The following is a 22,498-nucleotide window of genomic DNA, read 5'->3' as shown; positions in this document are numbered from 1 at the left end:
AGTGTACAAGTTAAAGATAATGATTTAGCATTTAAAAGGGCTTAGGTAATCAAGTTAAAGATAATGATTTAGCATTTAAAAGGGCTTAGGTAATATAGTATAATGATAGTTCAAAGCATGTTAAAAATATTGTTAGAAAGACAGCATATAATCTGAAAAATATTTCTGAGACTAATAAAATTAGTGAAGATAATGAAAGTATTAAGAAAAATATTGGGACCACTAAATGTGGTTATTGCAAGCAGTGTTTATTTATTTTGAAGATGAACTCCTAATACTTGATAATACATTTAAATCAGCCTTTTTTGCTTCAGACGGGAAATTGTTCAACTGCTGGTTCAGTGTATGTAGCTAAGTGCCCAGATTACCCCGGTTTGTATGTGAGAAGACTGAAAGGCCACTTAAGAAGAGAACTCACAAGCGTTATAATAATATAACAAATATGAATATTAACAATGCTCTGTTCAAGCATGTGTAATCGAGTGGTGCACATAATGAATTTAAATTTGCTATTTTGGGTAACATAAACCCACGTGGAGGAGATTGGGAAACTATAAGGAACTATGTTGTCAGTGTCAATGTAATGATAATTCCCCACAGGTTTAAATTAATTTTTGTTTATTCAATTGGTGCTGAAACTATGTTCACCAAAATTGTAAACCACTATTTTTAAACATTAGATCATTATATGGATTTCATTTATTTTATGGTATGTTTATATTTTTACATGATGATTTCTTCATTCATTTCTTTTGTTAGTATGGCTGGCAATAATGTATTAATGGTTGAGATAGCTTTAAATTTCTAATTGATAACTAGAGGTACTAGTAGAAAAGGAAAAGATGTATTTTATGAGGTTGATTCTGTTGAAGTCCCCCTTTTTTTGGGATGAAAGCACTTAATTTAGTTTATTACAAAAATGCATATTTTAAATATGTTGTCTGTTGTGTGTGATTGTCTTCATCCCCCAGAGCATTATATTTTGCTTTAGATGGATAAATACAAATGTGTATGTATGAGTAAAAAAAATACACATATAAAATTGTGCATTAGTATACACAGACATTTACATATACATATATGTATACATATACATATACATGCATGTCTGTGTGTATGGATCTACCACAAAAAAACAATGAATGAAAGCAAATCAAACCCCCCATGTGTTGGGCTGCACCCCTCACCCCTCCAACTAAATATACCAACTCCAAGATCACACTATAGTGGAGAAAAGGGCAAAGTTCAAGAAAAAAAGTGATGCCCACCATAATTTCAGGTTTGTTCAGCACAAAACAGGTCAAAAAAGAAAACAAGCAAACAACATAGTTGATAAAGAATTTAATGTACACAATAAAATAAAATAAAGGTAAGCGCTTTCATATATACAATACTTCTTCAGACTGACTAACAAACACATTAAGCTGCATCAATAAATAGGCAACTCAATTAACAAGTCAAACCCTCATTACTGTTACCATAACAATTAATTAGTGTTTAAGCTTCCTTGAAAGCAAGTAAGGTTTAAGTGAAATATTATCATTCAGGCCAAAGCCTCTATCTGCCTGCAGGGTGATAATCCATTTTAATTTATTGTTCTCAGTTTTGTTAACAATACATCCTCCCCTAATACTCTTAGATGTTAACTGCACCACTCTAAAGAGAAAAGTATGATTAATATTGAACGCAACATGTTTACTCAGTGCATTCATTCTAACCTTCCTTCTAATTTCACCCAGATGTTCCAGAATTTTCTTTAAGACAATGATTAGTCTTTCCAACATAAAAACATGGGCAGTGTCTACAAGTGGCAAGATATACCAGATCTTTACATTTGTATTCGGCATAGAATCTTATTTTATACTTAATATTAGTAGTGGGATGTACAGAGTGGAGTATCTGTAGTATCATCACAGGCCCTACAACTACGGCAAGGATAGTTTCCTAACCTAGAAGATAATGGTCATTCAACACATAAAGAATTATTTTTAAAGCAGAGTCTCTGCTTAGGATTCCTTGCATTTTTTAAACAGAAGCCTGGTTGCATCCCTACAATTTTTTTTAGCCCCTCATCAATCAGTAGAATGGGCCAATTCCTTTTTATAACCATGCAAACATCACATTGACAAACTGACAAAAAGCTGATTTGTATTCACTTAAAGTTTAAATAAATGTTTCACCCTTAGTTTGTAGCTCCTGAGTAGTCCGTTTCACCTGGGAATATTTTTTGCTTAAATGACCTAACAAAGGAGGCATTTAATAATTACAGCACAGCAGCGAATGGGTAAGTGATCTTCTACATAATTTTCCTCCACGTGTTCATAGATTCATAGGTTCACAGGTCAGTACTAGGTTAGCTGCCCTTGTAGGCATTTTTAAGCCTATCCAGTTTCCCTTTCTCATACTCAAATTAACCTATTACATTTGGTTAAAGATTGCCCTTACCCATTCCACAGTCAATAATTACCGTATATATTACCCCTAATGAGAGTAGCTGAGATCATACCACAAATAATTTGAGAGGACCCATGCACAGAATAAGGCATTTAGGAGCTGACAGTTCATTAATAGTAAAGGGACAGTCCTGAGGTAAAGTTTCTGTTTCCCATCCATAGATCCAAGGTGTGGTGGAATACATACGGGGATGAACTTTGTTTTATGTGGATGGGGAGCCTGTTCCAGAGCAGCTTTATCCTGTATGAGATATACCTGTCCCGCCAAACCATTCTGTTAATGTTGCAGAAAAGGCTTAAATCCCTAGACCAAATATTTCTGATGCAATTTTACTAGCAGATGTGCAGTAACTCCATCAGTATTGGGTCAGAGGATGTCTTTTATGCCAGACACAGGTCACATCTTAGTAGTATGTAGGATACTGAGTATGTCGGTCATGTTTTTAGGTCCTGTATCCTTTCAGAAAGGTATCTCTGTGGGCTTTCCAACTGCTGCATATGTCTGGACAGATACATGTCAAAGGGGGTATTATACTGAATGACTGGCCTAATGAGAGCTGAGTAAAGTGGGACAATGACATCCCTAGATATAGATACAACCAATTTGTTTATGAGCTCTGCAATACAGAAGAAGTTTCTTAAAGCAATGGACTCATGTTGGTCAAAAGTTAGGTCACTGTCCATATAAGTTCCCAAATCCTGAACAACTGGGTTGACGCTTGGGGGCATATTATCAATATAGTTCCCTGGGATAGATGACTTCCCAAAGGATACACTAATCATTTTTTTGGCATTTTGTTTCAGTCCATGATTTTGGCAAAAGTTATTTATTTGAGAAGTCTTCCTGCAAGGGATTCAATGACTGCTCCTAGCTTGCAGTCATCAGCAAGCTTAGCTAAAGACCTTTGGTAATGGTTTTTACTTCAGAAAAGTACGTCAAACAGGCAAGGTTCCAACACAGAACACTGGGGGACTCTGCTGGTGACTGGATTCGTTCTGGAGGTAACTTCCCCTATTTTGATTTCATGCATCCTATCTTTGAGCCAGTTGGCAATCCAGTAAGTGACATATGGGTTTATTTCCAGTTTATTAACATTTTCTGTTATGCTTTTGTGGGGAATTGTTTCAACAGCTTTGGACAGGATGGTATAGGCAGTGTCTGTTTTCCCTTAATCTATTGCTTTAGCCACATTTTCAAAAAAGTCCACAAGGTTTTTATTAAGCTCCTGAGCTTTTTATTTATTTCAGTAACAAGTGCTTTAACATTCTGAGAATTACTCTTCATAAATGACAGCACCTTTTTGCAAGCATACATACCATATAACAAGCTACAAACTAAGCTGCTTTTGAAGAATGCATGTCTACTATTCCTTTTCATTTGTACTGAGCAGTGATACATAAGTCTGCGACTCAGAGGACTCCAAAGAGCTCAGACATGATGATGAGCAGCCCTACCTAGTATACAAAGCAAACTCTGTTAGGAGTCAATGAGATACTCCAGGAAGTATTAACAGAATTTCCAATAAACAAACGTATAAATAAAGCACCTTTACTAATTACTACAGAAGGCCTTATCATAGTATTATTTATTTTTTCATTCCACTTGTCAATAAAGGTATAGATGTAAGTAAGAAGAACATCCTCAGTATGGAGAACATCGATATCTGTGCAGTGACAGAAACCTGGTTCAAGGCTCCAGAGAGCACCCCAGCACTACCAGGCTATACCTCATATCATGCTTTTCGGCCCCAAAACCCGGACCGAACCACAAAAGGAGGGGGAGTTTCCATATTTATCAAGGATATCCACACCTCCAGGTTAGTGGCATTGCATGAAGTATCGGAGACCATCCATGTGCAACTAACAGTGGGCAAGACTGCTTTTCAGTTTATAGCATCCTACAGACCACCCTTTCTAAGTCAGGAATCCCACTCAGCTTTCCTGAAAACATTGGAGAACATGAAGATCTCTCCGAACACCATTATATTGGGTGACTTCAACTACCCAAACATTGACTGGGAGCACTACTCAAGCCCCAGCACCTTAGCCCAAAGGTTCCTGGAAATTATAAACTCAAATGCTATGGAACAACTAGTCACCACTCCCACACGAGGGGACAACATACTAGACCTGATCATTACCAACATGGGGACTCTATGCTCCACACCAGAAGTATATCCCTCATTGGTAAGATCAGACCATAAATTAATTTCACTGGATGTCCACATCCCGACCCCACCCCAGCCCAGAAAACCACAGTGAAAAACTTCTCAAAAGCGAACTTCTCACTTCTCAAAACCGAAGTGGAATCCTTCAAGGCCCCAGGGCCAGTGGAAACTGTGGCCCAAACTGCAGAATCCTATATAAATGCATTCTACGGACATCTCCAGGAATGCATGGATCATGCTATCCCAAACAAAACCAAGACCCAATCATCCAAAGGCAGGCATCCAGTCTGGTGGACCCCTGCCATAAATAAACTGTACAACAGAAGGAGGAAGCTACTACATGATAGAGCAAAATCCCTAATAGGGAAGGCATCTCTGATCAGTACTAGCAAAAAATTACGATCCCTCATAAAATCCTCCAAGGCCAGCTTTGAGAGAAAAATTGCACAGGACACCAAAGGCAATCATAAGGCTTTTTTCAGTTATGTTAGGAACCTGGGATGCAACTCCCAGACTTGTTCTGAGTTGATTCTAAACGACAAAAAATACACTGAACCCACAGACATCGCCAATATTCTGGCAGACAGGTTCAGTGCAAACTCCCCCCCACTCCCCCCCAAAAGAGCAAGTATCTATCCCAGCAGAGGGCTGCCTCCCAAACATCTCTGATGCTCAGGTGAAGGCTGCCTTCTCCAAAGCAAAAAACACTGCTTCCATGGGACCAGATGGCATCCCAGGTTGCGTCCTACATGAACTACAAGAGGGACTAATCCCTCAAATAAAACAGCTATACAATCTCAGCCTCACTACAGGATATGTGCCCACAGAATGGCGTACAGCAACAGTGGTCCCACTCTACAAAGGTGGAGCCTCTACGGACCCTGGAAACTATCGCCCCATAAGCCTGACTAGCTTAGTCTGCAAGGCTATGGAGAGGATCATCATGGAGCTCATAAACAAAGACATTGGGGACCTACAGACACTAGATCCTACCCAGTTCGGCTTTGTCAAGGGCATATCCTGCCTTTTGAACCTGGTTGACTTCTTCGAAACAGTCACCAAAGCCATAGATGAAGGGAAGGTAGTCCACACAGCCTATCTGGACCTTGCAAAGGCATTTGACACAATACCCCACTCGGGCATCATAGATAAGCTATCCAGCTTAAATATAAACCCCTATGTCACAAGATGGGTTGCAAACTGGCTCAAAGACAGAACCCACAGAGTGAGAGTTGCTGGAGCCACGTCAGACTCGAAACCGGTCACAAGTGGCATCCCACAGGGTTCTGTCCTGGGACCACTCTTGTTCGGTATATACTTTTCCGAGGTACAGGCAAATGTGGGAGGACTATGGCTCACCAAGTTTGCAGATGACTGCAAACTGGGCGCCATAATCGACTCTCCAGCTGACACAAACATCCTTCAAAAAGGTCTCACAGAGACAGATAACTGGTGCCAGTGCCATGGTTTAAAGCTAAATGCCAAAAAATGTATAGTCATACCCTTTGGCAAAAACAATGTGCCCACAAATTTCCACATAGGCGGAAACCCATTAAGTACAGAGAAAGTTATTAGGGACCTGGGGACCCAAGTTGATAGCAATCTCTCCTTTGAAAACCACATTGCCAAAGTGGTTAGAAAGACCTTCTACGTAGCCCACCTCATCACAAAGGGTTTCACATCTAGATCAAGAGAGGTAATCGTGCCCCTTTATTCATCCCTCATCAGGCCCATCAAAGAATACAATGCCCCTTTTGGGATGTACCTTACCTGACACCTGCAGCATTTAGAAAGATCCCAAAAGTATCTCACCAAGAGGATCAAGGGTCTCAAACAGATGCCATATGCTGCTCGGTTAAAAAAACTCCAGCTCTACTCAGTTGCATACCGCCTACTTCGAGGCGATCTATGCCTGACATACAAAGCTATGTCAAATCCAGAATTAATGGACATGCTCCACCTCAGTAAATCTAAATCCCTTAGAGCCACATGCTCGAGGGACTTGAACCTTAGCACAGAAATAAATAGAACTTGCTGGAGGGACAGGTTCATAACCCAGAGGCTCTCTTCACTCTGGAATAGAATTCCAGTTCATGTGAGGCAGAGCACCTCACTGAATCTCTTCAAGAAGAATCTCGATAGGTGGATGGGGGATCGTAGGTTTGTCCCAGGGATTACTCCCGTGTCACTATTAGACAGAGGCACAGTAAACTAAACCTTAAAAAGGGCACAGTATACTCAAATCAAGGGGTGGCGTAAGCCATACAGAATCGGGCTAGGCTTATAATTGCCCCAGGGCAGATAGCGTAGTATGAACCTATGAACCTATGTAATACAATAAATGCTTGCATGACTTTTGTTTTGATTCAACACAAAGATCTAAAAAAACTAAATCACTAAATGAAAATTATACAATGAATCCTTATTAATATTTGAAAATGTACACGCTGATTGGCCAGCCCAACCAGCCTGCCCATTGTAAATCCCACAATATACCAACGGAAAAAGGTGCAGTCACCTGAACTTCTTTCCATTGATATATTGTTTAAATTTTATTTTTATTTCCTAAAAAATAAAAATAAAATCTTTAGCCCTGACTCCAGACATACCAGAGAGGCAGTTTGGACAAAATACTAGGGAAATCAGGTAGGTTATTTAAAATTAAACACACGCATCTGATATCCCTTGTATTTCTTCCATGCTGTCTCTCTCCTACCTCTAAACTGCCCTAACGTTTTTTTTTTTTTTTTTTTTAATTAAAAAAAAAAAGAAAACAAAAACAGAGCAACAGAGACTTTTTTTTCTCCGTTGCTTCTATTTCAAAGCATTGATGTACTGGTTATATGTGGGAATGCAAGTCCCATATGCATGAGCAGTACATCAACACAAGGAAGTATACCACCAGCTGCGGAAGAACAGTAATGTGCCATTATACAAAGACACTATTTAAGAAAAGTAAGTATTTTTTTTCTTAAATAACGTCATTGTATAATAGTAATAACCAGCTTTGTGGTTGTGGTATTTCACTCGGGCTTCGCCCTTGTGATTCAACCACGCCAACCGTGGATAAATCTTCAATATACCACACCATGTCAATAGTTATTGCTTAATTAAATCATATTGTTAAATGTATAACATGTAAAATGATTATGGATACTTTTAGTTACACAGAACAATGAAGCCTGCCAGCAAAACTGATGTTTTGTTGAACAGCTAAGACAAAAGTTAGCTACAGAAAACTGGAAACTAAATAAAAATATGTAAACTAAAATAGCAATGGTATGCATCTAGAAAAAGGGAAATTACTAATGAACAGTTAAGTAAAGGGAACTAAATCTGAGGTGGCAGAGGACAAATATTACATAATCATAATGATCAGCTTAAGAAAAGGAAACACGATACATCAAAAGTTTTATCAAAGACAAAAATAATTCTGTGTTGAACATCTACAGAACTGACAGTGAATAAAATGGATGTAATGATGTCTATGGTCACAGCAATAGAAACTAATGCCTGAAGCACAGTGTGCTGGTCTTGAGGTGATGAATCTGAAATGATAATAATAATAATAATAATAATAATAATAATAATAATAATGAAGAAGAAGAAGAATATAAATACCCATTTGTTAACCAGGTGGGCCCACTGGACACATAATCCTTTTTCAGTGGTGATCCATGAGCAATGTCTGGTGAAGTGACATACTCAAGGTCACACAGTAAGCAAATGAGGGCTGAAAGAAAGGGTAAAGAGATTAGAGAGCACTGAAGAGATCCTCAAAAACTCTGCGAACTTGTTTAAAGAAAGAAAGTAAGGAAGTAAGTAAGAAAGAAAGTAAGGAAGAAAGAAAAAGAAAAAAACTCAGTCTCGTGAGTTTTCTAGTATACTGAGGTAAGTGAATCCAAGAAAAGAACTCACTAAAACATATTTTCAGAAAATGTTGCTGAAATCATAGGTAACATTTTGTCTATTAGATACCAGTGCTGCTAATTATTTAGATTAATAACTACACGGGCATTTTTACCTGTCCAACCATGGTTTCCCAGCAAGGTCCTTGGGGTATATCAGCAGGGTCCATAGGTGGTGGGGTTGCTGTAGTATCATTTCCCATGGTAGAATTGTAATAGTTCTGTAGAAACCACAATGTGGAATTCTTTACAGTTTCTTCTTCTGCCAACTAAATATAAAGTCAGGGTTAGTTAAGCATTTCCATTACTGGCATTCAAGATTAAATATGATAGAGGCAGCAAGTCTAACTGTTACTACATTTGCAAATATGTTGCCATAGTTATTGAACCGTATGCTGTTTTGAGGTAATACAAGTCTGATAATCACTATATAGGCTACAGCATTCCATGAGTTATAAACATTAACAAATCAAAAGTAACAAATACAAATCATAATAGGGTTGTGATTAGTTATCCTGCCATTTAAGAACTTCCAGAAAAGGGTGCAGATCTCTCTCACTCCCCCCTCCACCGTGTTTCTCTTCAGTAATTGCTTCTTTCTACATCTTTAACACTTGATGAAGCACAGGCCTGTTGTACACTGATAATTACTTGATCCACTCATATAATGCAGAGAATGAGGACTAGACAGCAGTTGTAGTGTCTGGAAGTGAAGTCCTGGAAGTGAAGTGCGTTATATGTAAAAGGCATAGTGGAAGACACTAAAGCAAATGCTTCTTCAATGAGACGCTTTATTATGAAAGATTGGGAATAACATATTTCTAATGATAAGGAAGGTTTGATTATACAATCTGTCATAGAAAAGCTTCTTATCTAGATATAAATGTAATACTATTTATGTGAATAAAGCAATAACAGACATGTACCAGGTCTTGCATGGAAGATTTTTCACTAAACTGCACCGGACTTTAAAATGAAGGCATCTCCCTGTTTATTTGGAACAATCACTATCCCTAAGCACATCAGCCAATAGCAATGCATTAGAATTTCCCCTCAGTAGCAAGCACAAGCCTACAACTCCTCTGATTTTCTCTTATGCCATGAAAAAAAAAGAATAATTTAAATTCAAAGAAGGCTGCTCTGGTGGTGGACTACAGCGCATCCAGTCTGAATTTGATTAGTGTTATCTCAGATGCATATTTTTATCACATACTGATTTCTATCCTTAAGTTCAGTATGGATACACACACACACACACACACACACACACACACACACACACACACACACACGCACACGCACACGCATACACGCACGCGCACGCACACGCGCACGCGCACACGCACACGCACACGCGCACGCACACGCACATGCACACACGCACACACACACACACACACACACACACACACACACACACACACTATCTAGTGATGCCTTGAAAAACATTATACCATCGCCAAAATGTGCATCAGGAATATAGTAATTCAAACACTTGATAGAGAATATGAGAGACCCCTCCACATCCCAAAAGTACTCTTAAGTACTCTAAAAAATAAAATAATAATTTCATTCATTTCCTGTCCACTTCTGTTGCCCAAGCTGAGTAAAGAGTTCTTTAGTAGTGCAGTCGTCCTTCCTCACACTCCTTTCCCACATGCGCATTCACATTTTATTTATTAGTTCTCCTTCGGAATAAAAACATGGCTATGTCTATTGTTTATAACTTCATATTTTTCCTCTAATAGGTAAGGATACGTCATTGGTGCTTGTTGAGATGCCTGTGGAGATGGACCAGCAGGCTAACTGAGAAACTGATAATTGTACCTTTATTGTGGGTGAGTGAGTCCCTGGTGCAATTCATGGGTGGCTAACTATAAAAGTCAGTAAATAAATGATTTTGAATATTGTACATATTTTGATGAGACCAGGAGATTTTGTTAGGTGGGACCACTAGACTATCGCAAAAATGTGATTGGAAATACATAGGAAGGGTTATGGTTTCTAGATATTAAGGGAATGCTGATCCTTATCCACAAAAGTAAAAACATCCTAAGTTCCTGTTGGAAAACTCAGTGTTCCCATTACACACCCTCCCCTAGGTGCAATCGGAGGGGAAAATGGGCAAGTCAAAAGTGAATCCCCTTGAAGTGCATGACAGCAAGACCCCCCCCCCCCCCAGAAGCCCACAGAAGCCCATAACTTCCTCATCTGGGCCTAGCTGAATTGGGATAAACCAGGGAAGTTAGGAAAAGTTGTTAGACCCAGCAATGGATGGGAGCATAAAGGTTGCAGGCCATAAGATGATGCAGGGAAGCAAAAATAGTGCTCAGAAAAAAAATTAAATTCAAAGCAACATTGCTAAAATCAGAAACAGTGCAGACTGTATTACCATACTTAATATTAAGCAAAATCAAGTAAAAGTTATTTAGTCCAGGCAGTCTTGGCTTCAGAAGAAGAGACAGATCCTTGTAAGACATTGCATAACGTACCTGTCTTTCTATTATTGATATCTATTTTTTGTAGTGGCTCATCACTCCTCTTAACTCCTCCAATTGTAGGCTTCTTGTATAGACTTTTAAATATAATCAGGATAGACATTTTCTTAAAGACCAGCAGTGATCTCCATTAAGTAAACTTTATAAAAAGAATATAATAACAATTTCTGAGGCCTTACAATATAGTTCAAGTCTCCTGGGCCTATAATTTTTCTGGTAATAAATTGTGCCAATTCAGATTGTTCCAGAGGTCTGCTTCAGAACAAAATGGTTGTATTCAATAATAAGTTAAATCAGTGAGGTATAAATTGGTATAATAATCTCCCTGGACTGATTAGACACGTCCTTTAGAACACAGGTAGCTGCCACAGTCTGATCTGTGTCCTGTTACTTCACAAGTATCCTAACCATAAAAGACACACATGTTTACATTTAATGTTTTTACTTTATCAGTTGTTCCCTTATGTAGAATACTGCTAAATGAGTTGAAAAGGTCAAGGTGTCTGTCCCTTATCAAGTACTGCTGTTATCTTTTAAATAATGCAACAAGATATAAAAGGTAAGATAGCTGATTATCAAACCCAAAGTGTCTGTCTCTAACAAATCTAAGTTTTCTGTATCATTTTGGATTGTTTCATAATTTTGCATAGAGTTCTGGTCAAGCTGATGGATTTTAACTTGTTTAGATATGATGTGTCCCATCCACCTTTGTGAATTTGGTCCACTACAGCTTGTCATCGTAAGCCAGGGACATTTCCCCATGTTAACGTGTTATTTAGCATAAATGATAGAAATAAAGATGTTCAGCATATTAATCACTACTATAGACAGCCAACTCCCAAAGCATCAGGAGATCTGTCACTTTTCTAAACTGTCAGGCAGCTTGAGATGAGCTGACTAAAAGACCCATTTGGACACCAAACCCTTCAGACCTTTATTACCACCAAAGAGTAAGATCCTCTCAGGCTTTTCGGGATCGATGGCCATCTTTGTGTTTTTCAGTTGATGACCAGATAAGTTCCCTTTGGGGAAAACACTTCCATTTTCTAAATATTGTTTGTGTTTTATCACTTTCCTTATTAGGAAAGTTATTTTAAAACTAGTAGTTTTGTGTTCATGGACTGTTACAAGACTGTTTCATACTTTTAAACAGGAACTCTCATTTTTCATGCCATTTCAAAAGTTGCACAAAGAAATATTTCATTATGTGCAGAAATTGCATTTATTTTACTTTTGAAGGTAGCAAGCAATCCAGGGTCAGTCCTTCTTCCAACCACAAAAATTAAAAAGTTAACCAAATATCCTTTGCCACTACAGCAGACTAGTAATTGGCCTCAGCCACAGGTGGTGACTCTGTGTGGCCATTTGTTGTATCTCAGGCCACTCATCTTTTACCCTGGATCGCTCTGGTGTGGCACCTACAACCAGTATGGTCTGGGGATTGGCCACATCCTCTGCAGCAGTTGGGGTTCTGTCAGTGGGCAAGGGAGATACACTCTAGTTTGTCCTGGGAGAGGGAACAGGGAAGGCTTCCCTATTGTGTCAAAATGATGTGCTCTTTCCTAGGGCAGCCACTGCTGCCATTAGTAACATGGTTGGCCCCATTTTTTTCCTGTCAGAAAGAAAGATGAAAAACTAAGCATATGTCTACTCCTCCTGCTCAAATTTCCTTAGACAGAAGTAGTTTTTGGGTCTGGCTCAGGGTTTAATTCAAGCTGTCAATCTTCTTCTAAAGTAGTTTCTGGTAAACATAAAAGGGATACCTTTTTTTTTCCTGAAGAGATTCAATATTCTGAATATGACAGGAAGACAAAGGGGCAGAAGCGGAATTTTCTCCTCAGATTTCTGATTCAGAATCAGAGAGCTCAGATTCTGATTTTCCTTGTGGGGCTTTCTCTTTATCTGAGACTATTGCTAGAATGTGCCATTGTTTTAAGTGGGAGAACACTAAAATTTCTCAGTCCCTCAGAGAATACTATAAGTTATTACAGAAGGAATTTCCAAAGGAATTTCCAGAACCTGCACCCATTCCTCCTGTTCTGCATGATCTAGAGGATAGGTGTGTTACTGTCTGTAATATTCCTGATAGTCAGCCAGCTGCCCTAAAAATGCAGATAGGATGTATAGCTCCTTAGCCTTTTAAGTTTTTATACACTAGTCCCAAACCTGACACAGCAACTATAGCTCTAGCCAATCTCACTGCCAAGAAACATGTAGTTAATTCCAATCCTCCTCTTTGTGATAAGGATGAGTAAATTAATGATAGGTATGGGGAAAAAGTTTATACTTCTGCAATTTTGATTGTCAGAGGTTTGCATTATCAGGCTCATATGTTAAAATTTGTTCTGACTAATTGTGAAAGCATGAAGAATGTTTTATATGCAGTTTCTTCTTGTGAAGAAAAATCATCTTTAAATAATTATATGTTTCTTTGATTGCACAGGTCAATGCATATTGTTTACTGTGTGTGTATGATCCTGTTGATACTTCCTCCAGGGCTATGGCCACTGGTACCACTTAGAGAAGGTTTTCATGGCTGCATTCTCAGAACTTCACAGATGATGTTAAAAATCAGATTTTTAAATTCCCCTCTGGATAGAGATTTAGTTCTTGGCTCCTCTGCTGCAGAGGTGTTCAGAAATGGTGACGAAAGAGGCAAGTTGATTTGGGAAATCTCTAATATCTTTTAGCCCTCCTTTTCCAAATTTTCTATGAAACTCTCTTAACTCTTCATCCAGTTTTGGCAAAAGCAGAATAATGGTCTGAACAAAATACAGGTAAACATGCATTTAAGAAGAAGTGGCATGGGTGTTCCAAAAGGAAGACTCAAACCTTCCAAAACCAAGAAAACAAATATAAATGGCTATTCAAGAGACCTTGTGACCCACTTCCACCCTGGTCCATTTTTTTCTTCCAGAACACCTGAATCTTCGTTTTCCTGTTTGGCAGCAGACAGTTTCAACCAAATGGGTTCTGAAGATCATTCATCAAGTTACAGATGGCGGTAGGAGGAAATTCCTAGTTACAGGGGGCAAATACTCATCCTCCACATCAAATTGTTTAGGTCGTCCAATTTTTCATCACATGCTGTCCCAAGGAGTGATAGAACCAGTTCCTCCTTCCCAAATGGGGAAGAGATTTTATTCAAGGATATTCTTAGTGCCAAAGAAAAAAAATGCTCGGAGACCAGTTTTGGGTTTTCTTTCCTAAACCTGTTTGAGATAGTGCCTAAGTTCAAAATGCTGTCACTTCACCACATGCTACTTCTTCAGCCTCTTTCAAGTTACCTGGTAACACTTGACTTAAAAGAAAGATGTTTATCATCACATCCCTATTCTTCCAGACTTCAGAGGTTTCTTAAGGTTTTTGTGTGTCTGGATCATATTATCAGTTCTCTGCCTTACCCTTTAGACTGTTCATTACACCAAGAGTGTTCACAAAGTGACTAGCTCCAGTTATAGCTCCTTACAGGCTACATCATATCCACACTTTTCCATACGTACATGATTTGCTTATCTTTGCAGAGTCTTTTTCAAAATGTCAGGAATCTCTCTCATGGGTGAGAGATCTCTTGCACAAGCTGGCATGCCAAGAGAACATTAAAAGTCTTTATTGATTGCTTCATACAGCATTGTGTTCCTGGGATGTCAGCTAGATACCTCAGTGCAAAGATCTTATCTCCTACAGGAAAATGGATATCTAGATCTATTTCTAAGGTTTTCCAGTCAAACTTTGGTGATTATGAGGGAATGTTGGGTCTCACTGCTTCTATGCTTCTCATGATACCCCTGGCAAGATTTCACATGATAATGATACAGTGGCATCTGAAGTCTCTTTGGTCCCAGCACCAAGACCATTTGTCTTTACAAATGCCAGTGCTGGGGTTTCTCAGAAGAGACATCATTTGGTGGAGACAACAGATATCCTTAAATCCAGATCTCCCTTTCTTCCTCCCTGTTCCAAAGCTGCTAGTCATCACAGACTGCTCAGACTTTGCTTGTGGAGCAGTTTCAGGAGAGATAAAAGTGTAGGGTGTTTGGGACACCAAGCACAGATACAAGTACATAACTATCATGCAGAGTGTGTGGGACACCAAAGACAGATGTAAGCATATAAATATCAAAATTTTACTTACCCTGATCAAGGCATTCAACTTTCTGAATCATCTTTGGTCCCTTGGATATCTTCCAGTTGTTGCAAGCATGGGGAGCCAGGTCATACCCCATTTGCAGACTAGTCATATTAGCTTGAGATATAATTTTAGAGCAAAGTCTCACTCTAGAGGCATCTTGCATTCTGTCAGAGCAAACCTGCGTGGCAGACAAGTTGACCAGAGCTAGGGTAGACACTCACAAATGGAAGCTAGATCAGAGGGTCTTCCAAGATTTGATCCATCTGTGTGGAGTTCCTCAAGTAAGCCTTTTTGCCTCCTCTCTGAACAATCAACTGATAAGATGTTCTTCCAGGACTCCATGCAAGAAGGTCTGGAAGACAGATGCCTTTTCTTTTCCTTGGATAGGAATGTTCCTGTATGCTTTTTCCAGCCTTTCTTCTAATATCCAGGGTACGTCTAAAGATTCAGAAGGAAATTCCCAAGATCATTGTGGTAGCTGTCTACCAGCCCAGGCAACCATGGTCCTCCTTTCTTTTGGAAGTGGCCAGGGGCATTTGCCACAAGCTTTCTCACAGACTGGATCTATTCATACAAGAACAGCTGTGTTTGATACACTTACTTTAAGCCAAGGAATCCATATCTCTCCTTTCTTCCCTGATCCTAAAATGAGGGAGGGAGGATACTCAATACCCAGGATGTCCAGGACAACTCAGGTACTATCTTGATAGAACTGAATCTTTCAGATCTTTGGATCAATTGTTCATTTCTTGTGAAGGTAAGAAGTGTCTGTCAAAACAGACTACTTCCAAATGGCTGTGCAAGGCTATTACATTTTGCTATACTCATCATGATATATCTATTCCAGTCAGGGTCAAGGTGCACTCTACCAGGGCCTTGACTTCACCTATGGCATCTTTGAAAGAGTTGGATTGCAGAAGTATTGTAGAAGCTGCTGCTTGGTCCTGTGTACATACTACAGAATACTACAGGCTTGATGCCTTCTCTAGGTCGAGGTCAGGCTTTGCTAAAACCATTGTCCAGGGACTGCTGGACTCTTCTTTTCTACTTCCCAAGTGTAATTAGCTAAGGTAATCGATCCATATAGCTAAGGCTACTGCAGCAGTGAGCAGTATGAAGAAAATAGTACAGTTGTGTAAGTTGAACCTACCATAACAGTAGACTTTCAAATGATCACTGCAGCAGCAGCCACTCACTCCTCAGCTTCTCTCTGAGATGTTTGGCAGTTTAGGTGCATGGAAGGTTCCTTGAAGCTTTGAAAGCTGACCTGCTGTTATATCCTTGGCAGGATATAACCCATATAACTAAGACTACTGCAACAGTTGCTAACACAACTGCCCTTTAAGTTTGCTTGATTATGCATAGAAAGCCACCAGGTGTGTTGTCAGCTCCCATGGACAATGAGATTTTAATTCTGTGTGTGACAATAACTTGTCTTATTTGAAGTTATGCAATAGTACTCTGGCATATATGTTTTTACTTATTGTGATGTATGAGCAAACATTTTCTATAGGTACATTTCCTATTTCATGCAGCTGAGTGAACACTTTATAGGTTCATAGGTTCATAGGTTCTCTTTGACATTGTCTGCAAGTGGTGCTACTTAGGCTTCTGATCTGATGTCCTCATATCTTAATCTGTCCCACAGTTTGCATCCTAACACCTATCTCAAGCCCTTCATCTCCATCACCTCTAGCTCCCTTAATTTACCTGCTTTTACTGCCCAGGTTTCTGTACCATACCATAGTACTGGATGCACCACTGTTTTGTACACCTTACTTTTCAACTTCTTTGGCAATCTTCTGCCATGCACTATCCCTGACATTCTGTACCAGTTGGCTGTAGCCCTATGATTCTACCTTTAACCTCCTCATTAAGACTTCCCTTCTCCTTAACACCCCTCCCAGATACATGAAGCTGCTAACTCTTCCACTAGTTTCCCTTCTATTTCAATTCTCATCTTCTTCTGATTCCTCCATTTGCTTTTACCAGTCATATCTGTAGTTAGTGTCATCCCACGTGACTTTTATCATTCCATTCTCCTATCATCTGTTGAATTTCTTCTAAGAGCATGCATGTAATGCCACATCGTCTGCACGCAGCAGCTTTGAAGATCTGTCCCCTCCAACCTGTTTGCTAATGTGGCTCATCATTAGTATGAACTGCAGTGGGCTTAGATTTGAACCCGGTGTACACTCACTCCCACTGGGAACCCCATCATTAAAGACAATAGAACAACAGCCAGCAACAATATAACCTTTGACCAGTGTGTATTTCCTCAGTCACATCAGAAAACTTATGGGGAAACTTTCACAGTGTAGTATGTTATTAATAAAAATAAAGTGCTCATTCAGCTACATGAAATAGGAAATGTACCTATAGAAAATGTTTGCTCATACATCAAAGTAAGTAAAAACATATATGCCAGAGTACTCTACTGAGAGGTGATCTCTGCTTAGCATACAAGGCCATGTCAAATCCAGAGCTGTTGGACATGCTGCACTTAAAGAAATCCCAATCCCTCAGAGCCACACACTCCAGGGATCTAAACCTTGTCATCACAATAAACAAAACATGCTGGAGGGATAGGTTCCTGACCCAGAGACTCCCCAGACTCTGGAATAGATTGCCCATACATGTCAAGCAGAATGCCTCTTTGCTCCTCTTCAAAAGGAACCTTGACGATTGGATGGGAGAAAGAAAATTCACCCTGGGGATCACGTCAGTCACCCTGCTAGACAGGGGTCCAGGGAAGTAAATAGTGTGGGGAAAAAATAGCCAGGGAATTGTTCTGGCTAGGTTTGTATAGGCCCTAGGGCTGAGAGCCTAGTACCAACCTATGAACCTATAAGAATGGATTATGGAGGTTTGGGCACATGGGCAGGAATGCAGAAGACAGGTTGGTGAAGAAGATTTGGGACAGAGAGAAAGGAAACAAGATGAACCAAGGGCATCTAGTAAAAGAGATGGATGAATTGTGTTAGAAAAGACCTGCAACAGTCAGTTGTGACTATCAAGGAAGGTAAGAGAGTGGCAGTGAATCAAGAGAGATGGTGACATTTGCCACAACACCCCCACGCCATGTAGAAAATAGAAAAAAGGGGGTTGTTGATGATGATGATGATGATGATGATGAAGAAGAATGTTTTGTGATCCATCACGCTTCCTGATTATATTGTACACTGTTAACTGGACTAGTTTTTCTCTCAATGTAATACTATTTGGTACCCTCATCTCTATGCATATTCCTAATTCACACTGTTTCCTTCTCTTTGGAGGTGGAATTATAGGTGACACTCATGATGTCAATCCTGTCAAGTTTTCAGTAATGGCCATTTTCTCTAACTTTTCTCTTACTTTTTCTCCAGTGAAATTGTGTTCTCTTGTGTTTTTGAGCTACAGGCAGTATGAATGAATTCATGGGTAGCTTTGCTTTGCAGTTCCTTAGTTTTCCTATGCCTTTAGGCAAATCACAGTACTTATTTAATTTTTATTTATTTATTTATTTATTTAAATTTGTTGACTGGGAGTGTCCGACTGGATGTGGGTCCATTTTCAGCGGAGGCCCGGGGAGAAAAGCTCCACAGTAAAATAAACAGACAGTAGTTACATTGGATTACATAGCGATTAACAATTTAACATAGAAATTACTTACTTACTTAATTAATTACTCGTTTAATTAAAACAAACTGTCAAATGTATTACGGATTTTATTTGGTCCATGTAAGACACATGCTGGAGACCCTTGATCTTCTTTGTTAGAAACTTCTGAGGTCTCTCTAATTGCTGTAGGTGCTTAATATGGTACATAACGAATGGGGCATTATACTCAATTATGAGCTAGATAAATGCCGAGTATAGGGGTTTATAACTTCTTTTGCTCTTGAGGTGATGCTAAGTGGAAAGCTTTCCTTACAATGTTAAACACGTGGTGGTTGAAGTTAAGGTCGCGGTCAACCTGTGACCGCCAGGTCCCTTACCACTTTATGGGTACTTAGGATATTGCTATTGATTTGATAGTGTGAAGGGAGATTGTGCCAAAGGGAATAATGATGCATTTCTTTGCATTCAGTTTGAGACCATGACTAATACACCAGTCGTTGGTCTGTGTGAGACCCTCCTGGAGTATACTGACATCATCTGGGGATTTAATGATTGCACCTAGTTTGCAGACATCTGCAAACTTGGTCAGTCACAACCTTTGAGTTTTGACCTGAATTTCTGAGAAGTATATACCAAACAGTAGGGGACTCAGCACTGTCTTCTGTGGCACCCCACTGGTAACAGGTCTGCTGGTTGATGTGGAGTCACCGACTTTGATAGTGTGTGTCCAGTTTATGAGCCAGTTGGCAACCCATCTTACAACGAAGGAGTTTACATTCTGTTTGCTAATTTTATTAGTAATGCCTGAATGTGGGATTGTGTTGAAAGCCTTTGCCAAGTCAAGGTATGCTGTGTGCATATATCTGCCCTCATCAATGGCCTTGGTCACACTTTCAAAGAAATCTACCAGATGTAAGAGGCAGGATCTGCCCTTCATGAAGCCTAATTGGGCAGGATCCAGGCAGGGTTTGGAAGACAGCTATATCTTTATTTATGAGGGCCATAATGATACATTCCATGGCCTTACAGATGAGGCTGGTCAAGTTTATGGGTCTGTAATTCCCTGGGTCTGTTGCTAGGCCACCTTTGTGGAGGGGAATAACTGTAGTTCTTCTCCATTCTGTTGGAACAAAGCCTGTGGTTAGGCTATGATTGAAAAGGGTACTTAGTGGTGATGCTAGTTTATGTTTTAGTCTGTTTAGATGACAGCCTGGGATGTCATCTGGTCCCATAGAGGCTGTGTTTTTGCCTTGTACAGGGCTTTGAGGACCTGCTCTTCAAATATGTAAGGTGGGGGGAAGTTTGGGGGAGGGTTTGTTGTAAGTTAGGAGAGGATAAGGGAGTGAAATTTTCACCAAACCTATCCACTAGCAGGTTCGCTATCTCTGTGGGGTCAGTGTGTGTGATACCATTGGCCACCAGTTCTGCACATTCTTGGGTCCTACCTTTTAGGTTATGTAAATAGTTGTAAAATACCTTATGGTTATCCTTGGCAGTACTTGCTAGGTTTTTCTCAAAGGAGCACTTAGAGGATTTGACAAGTCATCTTATTTGCCTGTTAAGGCTGAGACGAGTGCTTTTCCATTGCAGGGTCATTGTCTTTATTTTCTTTGCTAGCAACCTTTTGTGTTTTTTGTAGAGTTTGTTGATGCTGGAAGCCCACCATGGCAGCTTGATTTTACTTGGGCTCTCTGTTTGATTCTATCTGGTACATCCTTGTTTATACACTTATGCAAGTGATTGTACGGGGCTTTAGTGTAAGCTTCGGCGTAGTTACAACTTTCAGTTTGGGGTGGGGCATGGAATGCATTTATACCTTCATCTAGGCGGGTATAGTTTGTCTTGGTGAAGTTTTTTAGTCTGATTTTACCCTTTGTGAGTTCTGGTGCTGGTGTCAGTTCAAATGTGACTGATGTGTGGTCAGTTTTAACTAATGAGGGTCTAAAAGTTGCAGCAGTGCACCTGTTTGACATGTTGGTGAGGACCAGATCTAGAATGTTTGTTCCTCTTGTCAAGGTATGGACAATTTGCTTTAGGGCATTTGAATTCACCAAGTCAAGGAACTTTGTTATGAAACCAGAATTGACCAAATGTGGCAACCATTCCCTTTTCAACAAAAGCAGCAGTTCGACAAAATGCTGTGGACCCATTCATTTATATCAATCCTCATTACAATTACTGAAACACCAGACTTGTTTAGGATTCTGAACTAATTGTTCATAAATTTTACAATAATTTTTCATCGTGTGTTATTATCATGCCATAAACTGTCTGCACATATGCATGCTCAACTTATGCATATTCATTGGTTTCTGTCTCTTCTTTCATTCTTTTTAGAAATAATCACTTATGTGGTATTCTGTATCGTCTCTTCATAACTCTGTCTCAATGTATTATTTGTGTTTTATAATGCGTTCCACTTCAACTTTTACATAATATAGCAAAACAGTTTAATTTTTTTTTTTGTATTTTCTGTGGGGAAGGACCTAGGTGGTTTCTACAATTTGAGCTGTTACATTTGTTTCTTTTCACATCATTCATACATATGGATTGTAACATGATTTCATTTCTTTATTTGTTCTGTCTTTGAGACATTTTTTGTCACTTTCTATTATGTTTATTTGTAGACACTTTCTTACCTTTGCATGAATGTCTGGCATGTCATGTGATTCACAATACCATATTATATTGTTAAATCAGTTCAAACAGCACCCTTCTGCTAACTCTTCCTGAGCAGCAGTTCTGAATGACATATATTATCGTCTTTGCAATGTCTGAGAATTCAAAAATGTTGGTAACACTGCTAGTCTTGGTAATGCAGCTGCTTCTTTTAATGCTAGTCTAGTGATATATTTCTAAATGTATTAAAATGTCATATTGCGGTTTGTCCTTTAGCTAACAATGTCTGTATAGCTTTTTTGTACATCTGTAGACATATCTTTTAGATCTGACTTGACTACATATATCTGATAAACTTTATCTCCAGCCATATGTAGTAGCAGGATTGTTAATCTTTCAAATGTTGCTATGTTTAAGGCAGTGACATGAATGTTAAACTTCAGTACTTGTCCTTCCATTGCTGATCTATACCATAGATCACACCATCTTAGCCAAACATCATTAGCCTTTGTGATTCAAATTATATATATTACACTTGACACTACTTATCTCCTCCTTACTCTTCATTATGGTGTTCCATTCCTTACTAAGCTCCAGGCTTTACAAAAAAAAATGAATCTTGAACAAATCTATAACAAAGTTGCTAAATTTGCAGCACATACCCCTTTCAAAACCCATCACTGTATAGCACTGAAAAGCCCAAATTGGTTACAACTGCCACATCAGCTAACATATAAACAACCTCTTACCACCTATAAAATGATCTAGCATCCATTTGACTATCCAGCATTAAAAACATACTACACAGCTGTGTTCCCAGTCGATCATTGCAATCAAGTGACCAAAAACTCCTGTCTGTCTACAAACCTTGCAAATCTGCTGGGCACTGTCTATGTTTGTACAAGGTTTCTAAGGCCTGTAATTCCTTACCTGTATCTAGCAGGTCTATACCCCCCTCTCTCCCATCTTTCAAAACCACTCTGAAAAACTTCCTAGCTAAAATCTAGCTCTGTTCTTGCTCATATCCATGGTAAACTATATCCCTAAATATGAAGAGGTATATTTTCATTCCTTATACTTCCTTACTCCCCCTTCTTTACTTACTTCCTTACTCCTA

The 22,498-nt window shown here is 39.2% G+C and overlaps 1 protein-coding gene across 1 annotated transcript in view; it reads right to left on the bottom strand.

The window, feature by feature from the left end:
* Window positions 1-22,498, bottom strand: part of TMC1 (transmembrane channel like 1) — a 902,740-nt gene that overhangs the window by 333,685 nt on the left and 546,557 nt on the right. The window contains exon 9 of the mRNA XM_044060320.1: window positions 8,646-8,798. Coding sequence (XP_043916255.1) covers window positions 8,646-8,798 — 153 coding nt within the window. The remainder of the gene's footprint in view (window positions 1-8,645; window positions 8,799-22,498) is intronic.

Source organism: Protopterus annectens, chromosome 2.part0, assembly GCF_019279795.1.
Source record: "Protopterus annectens isolate FY-2018-M chromosome 2.part0, PAN1.0, whole genome shotgun sequence".
Lineage (NCBI taxonomy): Eukaryota > Metazoa > Chordata > Ceratodontiformes > Protopteridae > Protopterus > Protopterus annectens.
The sequence above is the reverse complement of the archived record's forward strand: the minus strand, read 5'-3'. Positions and strand labels throughout refer to the sequence as shown.